At 25.8% G+C, this 8,562-nt stretch overlaps 1 protein-coding gene across 1 annotated transcript; it reads right to left on the bottom strand.

Annotated features, from left to right (window-relative positions):
- LOC126904953 (putative uncharacterized protein DDB_G0287457) lies at nucleotides 1–1,256 on the bottom strand. Its single transcript, XM_050684357.1, has 2 exons — nucleotides 976–1,256; nucleotides 1–718 (listed from the first exon to the last, which is right to left on the bottom strand). Exons 1-2 carry the CDS (start codon nucleotides 1,254–1,256, stop codon nucleotides 1–3), a joined length of 999 nt encoding a protein of 332 aa, XP_050540314.1.
- Between the last annotated feature and the right edge of the window lie 7,306 nt (nucleotides 1,257–8,562).

Genomic DNA, 8,562 nt, shown 5'->3' with positions numbered 1-8,562 from the left:
TTAAGATTCATATCCGGAATCAAAATATTCATGGTCATTCTCGACATAATCATCATCTTCAACGACATCATCGAAGTCCATTTGATAACTCATTATATCATCTTCTTCAGAAAAACTGTCATCAATGTTTTCAACATTGTCATGCTCATCCAAGGTATTCAAAATGACAGGAAGTTGTTGATGAATGACATCAATTGAGCTGTTTCTTTCTAAATAAATGTGGTCATCAATTTGATATTCTTGTTTATCGTACAAGTCAGATGAATCGTAACCATTTTCTTCTGTCAACAACGAAGAGGAAAATTCTTCGGAGTTCGTGTTAGATATCTTATGAAAGGCTTCATAAGTATGTTCATTATCATCACCCAAAGAAAAACTAGGCATAACGACTGGAATACGTTCAGAAACAACATGATCGTTCTCTTCAACTTGACCACCACAGTATATTTCCAACATATTGGACTCCGATTCATGGCATTTTTCTTCTGTAAATGATGAAGTTGAATTTTCTTCGGAGTTCATATTTATTCTATTGTATATGATCTCGTCGTGAAATATTTCTTCATTATTAACTAAACTGATGGTATCCAAGATAATCGGGTTTTGTCCAGAAATATTAATGTACCCGTTTTCTTCAACTTGACAATAATCTTCTTGCGAATTGCTTAAAACTGAACTAAAAGTTGTTGAGTTAACGTTACTTTGATGATCCCAACATCTAATTTTTTAATTATAGTTAAAATTAAATTCTTTTAAAAAAAATGCAAATTTTATTTTGCAGCGTATTAAAAAAAAAATATATAAAAGTAGTTAAGAAAAGTTGTTCAAATTAATAAAAAAAAAAATCTATCAATAAATTAAAATATCAATATTAAATGTAAACTTAAAAAAAGCTGACTGCAAATATAAAGTTGAATTTTAAAAATTTTACTTTCTTTCGGAAAACTAAGTAATTTAATAAATTAATATTATTACGGGTTTTTTTTAGCTCTCTGATATTCATTGTAATCATCGCTAATTTTTCTTTTAGAACTAGACTGGCCAGCACTTGTATCAATTGTACACTTTCCAGTTGCTAACTTCTTCGGCGGTGAATTTAATGTTGTAGTTTCATCGTCATTGATTACTTTTCTTTTTCCATTAGAATGGTCAGTTTTCGGATCATTTGAATTATGTTCACTAGAAATATTGTTTGTCTGTGAGTTCGAGGCTAACGATTCATCCTCGTCATATTTCCTGTTATTCATGTTTGGCATTATGGATAAAACGTAATGATCACTTGAGTAATCTCAAAACTTTATGGAATACACGATAATTTAGAAAACTATACAAGAAATTTACGTATTTAAACACAACATCTCTTACTCGCAGACAACTAAACGGAAAAATTAAATTTATTTTTCTATTTAGATTATACTTTACTGTTGTCAGAGTAATAAAAATATTAATCTATATTTTAACCAATATTTATTTATATAAATTCTTAAAATAATTAAATGAACAAATTCCCTATTCTGACGAATGAATGTTTTCTTTTAAATTGAATCAAATATTATTAAATTAATGTTTTAAAGTATTTAAGAGTTGCATTTGATAATTATTAGTTTTTTATAAGAAAAAAAAAACAAAACAATAATCACGTAGGTTGTGTTGTTAATAAGTTATTTACTAGTTTAGTGAATTTTAAAAGTACTTTTTACTTTATATGTAATTATTTATATTTTTTTCTCAAAATAAGAAATTATAGTGCAGAATTTTCAATTATTACTATGTAATTTATAAATTATATAAAATTAAAGATATCTAAAAATTCTTAAAAAATTAAAATAAAATCTCGTTTGAAATTATCTCTTTTCTTTTCCTTTTAGCTTCGATGCTGAAAAGGTATTGGTTTTACTATGATGTGTTTTTTTTTTTTTGTGTCTGTTACCACTTTTTCTTAGCTCTCACCGAACGGATTTCTTTTAACGATACGTCAAAAGATCACAAATCGTATCTAGTCGAAGACATTACCATCAAAAATTGAAAAATTTTCACTCGTTCCCCGTAAATGGGGGAAACCTCCAAAAAAATTACAAATTTAAAAAACGCTAATTTTCGAAATTTTTTCAAATTTTTTATTTAAAACTGCCATAACTTTTTTAAAAATGAACGTATCAATATAATTTTTTTTTTATAAATGTTTGATGTTTTTACCTATCAAATGATATATTTTTTTTATAAATTTAACCCTTTACCAGCCCACAGGGGGATTCAAAATGACAACTTTTTCACAAAAAATTAACTTTTTTAACTTAACTTTTGAAAGTGTTCCGGAAATACTGACACTTTTATATATATCTTAAATTAAAGCTTATGTAATATACTTAAATATTAAAAAAAAAAATTTCGGACTTTATTTTGTTTCCATGATGAAAACTGTCATCAAAGTTAATAAAAAAAATACGATATTTGTAAAAAAATTCTTTTTTATATTTTTAACTTTATAACGTTATAAATCTTTGAAAAATGTATGGATCAATACATTTTTTTTATGAGAAATAATATTTATATAACTCTTTAATTTGATTTACTTGTTTTTTAAATCGGACCATTTCCCTTAATACAGAGGGGGTTCAAAACATAAAAATGTATAGAGAAAGTAGAACTTTTTCATCTTGACTTTTGAAAATGTTCCGGAATGTCTGACACTTTTATATATATCTTAAATTAAAGATAATGTAATATATTTTATTATGAAAAAAAAAAAATTTTATCTCTGGACTTGTCTTCGTGGTGAAAATGGCTACCAAATGATATTTTCGTGTAAAAATTCTTGATTTTATTTTTTACATTTTTAACTTTATAATGCTATAACTTATTGAAAAGTGTTTCAATGGACCAACACAATTTTTTTATAAGAAATAATATTTTTTAATAATCTCATTTTCATTCAGGATATTAATAAGAAAATAACAGATCATGTAGCTTTTGGAATAATCCACCAATTTTTTAAAATTAAACACTATTTAAAGATTTGCATCGAAGCGTTTTTTTTTATAGTGATTTTAATCACTGTCAGATATTATTATACTTGATCCAACTATGCCACGTACCACTGTGCCGCGACCCCCCTGTGCTGGGTTTTTTTTATTTTCACTACAAAAAATTCAAATTTTTTCCCCCTCCTGTTCATTCTTTATTTATGGAAATTTACTTATTTAAAATATAAGGTCATATTTTTTATTTCAACATAGGAGAGTGTAATATAGGTCATTATTTGCAAAGCTGAAAGTAAAACATTTTTGTAATGTTTGGTTTAATTGTAACTTCTTGGATTCTTGTTATTAGACCAGGAAGTAAATATTTATAAACATTTTTTGATTGTATTATTAATGTTGTATTTGTAAAAAGAAAAAAAACCAACTATTTTAGTATATAAGATGAAATGGAACGAATTGTAAAAGGAGAAGAGAGAGAACCTCAGGAGTTCCGAAGGTAATTTCTTTTCGCGTGATACGTTTATGACAATAAGTTTTAATTTGGGTATTGTTTTGTAGTGTTTTAAGTGTATATTTATTTTGTATGTTTTACATTGTTTAATTATAATATAGTATCTATAATAGTTACTTTGGCGTTATTATTGAACTTTTATTACTATAAGTTAAGACCAAATAGGGTTGTTTCTTTTTTTAATACAACAACATTTAAGTTAGTATGACTCGTACGTTTTGTGCTAAAATATTAATTAAGTTATTATCACAATGTTAGTGTACGATTAATAACCTATTTTATGGTTTAACCACAAACTATATGAAAAATGTAATATGTATTTAAATATTATATAATGATAATCATATTTATGAGTTAGGGGTAATGATATAACGAAATAACGTTCTCGAGATAATTTTTTCGGTAACGGGAAATTCATAAAAATATTTTCTGCAGTGTATTGACTCAAAAAGAACTCACTCTCGTAGTAGCTTAAAATGAACTTTGTAGTAACTCAAAAGGAAAGAATTAAATAAATAAATATGAAGAGGTTGGGTGTTTGTTTGAGCTACTACTTTATTGTATTAATAATATTATTACTCGAGGTATGATTGCGAGGGTCTGTAAGAAAGATAGAAGATGATAGAAAAATAAAGTGATTTTAATTCTATTAATATGAGATTTATTGTGTGTGTATTTTAAAGACAAGAAGTGATCACCGACGCTACCATTATTTCTTCATTAATCGTAATTACATGTTATTTATTACATTTTTATCAATAATGATCTACATTTTATCATGTTCTACCGTTTGTTCTATAAAATCTTACACATTATTTATTACCTTATGTCTAATACATTACTATTACATATTGTTTATTCTTGCCTGTTTATTTTATATAATTAATATATGCTTTTTTCTACGAAATTTCATTAGTATATTTAAACATTTAAAAGGTATATATATATATAGATATCTTATTTTTATATGTATACATACTATTTTGGGTGATTGATTAAATGAAGTCTTAAATAATACATTATGACTTTATGTATATCATGACAGCAGATCATTAAAGGAAAATCAAGTATTTAAAAAAAAATGGAACTAAATAATTTCTTTAAGAATATTGAATAAAAATTAAAAATTATTTGAAATAATGAATATTTATAATGGAGGATAAAACTTTTTTATTTGGTTATATTTGCGTAAAAGCAAAAAAAAACATTTCAGTCAAAAAGTTATTGTATTGTTTCTTAATGTTTTTGAATTTCAATGAATTCTGGATTGCCATAAATTTGATTTAATTTGGCAGTCAAGTATAAATTTGGTTACTTCTAGGTATAAGCGTTTGTAAACATAAAATTGGTTAATTTTTATTTGAAGTGGACTATATATCTCACTTCATTTGATCGAATTATCTAAAGCTAAATACACAAATTTGGAAGTGACCTATTATTTACTTGTTGGCCAATTCAAGACCATTTTAAAATAATGTAAAGTATAATAAAAACAAATTAAAAACAATATTCAAGTCTTTACTGAATATTTTCAAGGAAATTCCCGATTATATTTTTAAAAAAGATTATTACGTCAAATTAACATCACTGGAAAATGTTATTTATATATATATCATAAATAACAAAAAGTTATTTAATATTTTTTTTATAAATAGCATATTAAACTGTTTTTATTGTTTAAAATATATTGTAAAAATATAATAATAAAATAGTGTTTTTGAACGAAACGCCCGGTATTACTGTGCGGGTTAGTTTGCGTTCGGTTTCGTTACTTATGATTATATGCTGGAGAAACAAATAGGGAGTGGACTGTATATGAGATTAAGGATGATCCTTACACTAGAAGAAATTATAATAATTACAAAACAAAGCTTATATATTAAAATAACAATAAATAGAAAACATTAGAGAATTGTGGATTGGGGGGGGGGGGCCCCCTAAAATAGCCGACGAGGCAGCTATGAATAAAATAGATAAAAATATAAATTATAATTATTACGAATAATTAAAGACTGAACAGTGTAACGTACAATAGATGAATGATGGCGGTGAGAAGTGGACAGCGTGAATACATTGCGTTAAAATGTTGAAGACTACTAGGGTAGTTGCTTAATAAGTAAATACTTCAAATATGGACAGGGCCGAACACTAAAGGCGTGCACAGGTACGAAGCTCAAGGGAGTCAAGGCACAAAAGGATGTGCAAAACAAAGCAATAATAGATGGCGCACATACAAATGGAGGCACTTGTTATGTACACGCAAGACGCACAAGAGCATACACTGTTATATCAATTCTTTAACCACAGCGAATCACACGGGTGAAGAATCTATCAAACGACTATGAGCTAAGACCATGTAGCAAGNCATCAAACGACTATGAGCTAGGAACGCGTAGAAAGAGCTAGCAATGGTGGCGACAACGCAAAATTCACAAAAAGGACCAACAATATCTGGGTGTTGTGCAACGATCACGACGTACTCATTCAACGTAATGAATCTGTTTCACAACCGGTGGTGGAAGTGCGAGTGGCGTTATCAGTCATGACAAAAAATAAGTAACGAACGACCTCTCGTAACTTCATATACAACTTACTTTGAAAAAGAACAAAAATAAAAGATAAATAAAATAACGACTAATTCTCTCTCAAACTAAAACCCTATTAGAACCGAAACCTCCAAAAATGATAATTTTAAGAATCTTTAATTATACGAGTACCTCTTTAAGACGGGTTCCGAATAATCACAAACGTTCCACCTTGTGGTCAATAGTAGTGTTTGGTTTGTATCTTATGTTGTAGAAACAAGGTTAGGTACATGAAAACATGAAAATTTAATGATATTTATAAAAATATCATAATTTTTATTCTAATATACTTTATATTCCCAATAATAATATAATATAATAATAAAACAAAACAATAATATAATTTAAGATGTTTTGACTTTTAGTTGACGATATATAACAAATAGTATAATTAAATGTACTAGTAAAAGTTATTAAAACAAAACAAAAAAAAACATTTTAGAGAAAATGTGACAAAAAAAAAAATTAAACAAATTATATAAAATTTGGAAATAACATTTTGTGTAATTTACTTTGTGAAAAATTGTACTGTAAATAGTTATTCAAAATCAAACTATTATAATATAATCATTAGAGCTGGACCGATATCTAATCAGATTTATGCGATTTTAGTTTTTTTTAATTTCAGATGTGTGAGATCAGTGGTCTCATTACAAACCTTTAGCATACCTTAACAAAATAAGACTTTTTTTACACTGTATTAAAAAAGTTATAACCAAAATAACGGCGAAAGAAATGACAAAAATTATGGTTATTAAATGTCTACGTCATGCAGGTTAAATTTTTAATTTATCAGTTCAATATCGACTTGAATATTGATGGTAAATATCAAATTATAGGATATCAGAAAAAAATGCTATCGGACCAACTCTTATAACTATACTTAATACTATAATAATTAATAATTAGCTTTAAATTAATTAATTAAAACAATAAATTTAACCAGAAAAACCTTTTGGTTCAGACCAGAAACCTAATCTCCAAAACATCTTTATCAATTTTAATTTTTCATCAGTAAGACGATGTCTTATTTTGCCTATTATTTCTTTTGATGTCATTCCATTTTCAACACACTTGTTGTACCATTTGATTGTATCTGATAGAATTGGCTGCTTTGGTCTGCAGTTATTATTCATAAAATCACGAACGTTAGAATATAACTCATTAACTTTTATACCTATTTTGTTACCTAGAACATCATATGAATTTTTAATAGTGATTCTTGAAGCTAAATCATCTACAATTTGTATGTAAGATTTGAGATTTTTCTTAAATTTCAATTTAGTATGATCTTTAAACGTAAAATAAAAACTACTCGGCCAATCAACAATGAAGTTTGTGAAATCAGTATATTCCCATATTAAAAATCTACTTTCTAATCTTTTTTGATTGTTATCAAGTTTTTTATATTCTCTCCAATGGCTACTTAATAAGTCTGTACATGTTAATAAACTCATAGAGAGATTGCAACTCAACAGCAAATAAAAATGTCTGGCTTTTTCGTTCAAATTTTCGGATGTAATAAAATTTCTTGTTCCAAATCCATCAAACAATTGGTCCATGGTAATTTCTCCGCTCTTTCCATCAATAATATGCAAACCATTTTTTAGTTGTATCCATTGGGGATAATTTAATAAAGTTTTAAATTGAATAATATTCAAGGAATTTACAAAATCAAAATTGAGAAAAATGCAAAAAATACTAAACGAAAATAAATATTCTGTATACATTTTCAAAAAAAAAAATTTATTAATTAAAATAGTGTTGATAATATTTTTATAGTCTAGAGTGGGCTTGAATATACATAAAATATGTTGTTTATTTAAAAAAATGTTGACAAAACTTATTTTTTAAATTGCACTTTTTAGTTAAGTACATTTAAATTATTTATTACTTTTTGGCTTAATTATAGCTTAAAATTTTGTCAGAATAACCTCATTAAATTATCATTATGATATCCTACATTGTGGTTAAATAAAAAATAAATAATATTTTCTGAAATTAGATTTATATAATTTATAGCTACCGATATCATTTTCTTTTGAAAAATAAATATTTTGTAATAATTTTAAATTTTAAACTGAAACTAGTAATTATTTTTATAGGTATTAAATAAACAGTAATCTACAAAAATATAGACTAGTCAATAAACTATTTATCACTACAATACAAAAATTACTTGTCGGATTAATTCTGATAACTATACTAAATACTATAGTATTAAATAATTAGTTTTAAATTATTTATATTTAATTTAACCTTTAAAACTATTATAACTATAAAAGAAACCAAAATGCATAAACAGGTACATTAATTCTAATTTTTTTTCAATAAGAACATGTTTTATTTGCCACATTACAAGGTCTGGTGACATTCCTTTTTTAACACACGTGTTGTACCATTTGATTGTATCTGATGGAATTGGTTGTTCTGGTCTGCAGTTATCTTTCATAAAATCACGAACATTAGAATATAACTCATCAAT

Source organism: Daktulosphaira vitifoliae, unplaced genomic scaffold (assembly GCF_025091365.1).
Source record: "Daktulosphaira vitifoliae isolate Bord-2020 unplaced genomic scaffold, ASM2509136v1 Scaffold_4, whole genome shotgun sequence".
NCBI classification, from domain to species: Eukaryota; Metazoa; Arthropoda; class Insecta; order Hemiptera; family Phylloxeridae; genus Daktulosphaira; species Daktulosphaira vitifoliae.
Note: the sequence above shows the minus strand (reverse complement) of the source record. Positions and strands in the feature narration are given on the sequence as shown.

What these genes read in the sequence shown, in the direction of transcription:
- LOC126904953 (XM_050684357.1), bottom strand. Translation starts at nt 1,256, where the DNA reads ATGCCAAACATGAATAACAGGAAATATGACGAGGATGAATCGTTAGCC. An exon ending in CAGAGAGCTAAAAAAAACCC is followed by an intron (nt 719 to 975) that starts GTAATAATATTA and finishes TTAAAAAATTAG; the next exon opens with ATGTTGGGATCATCAAAGTA.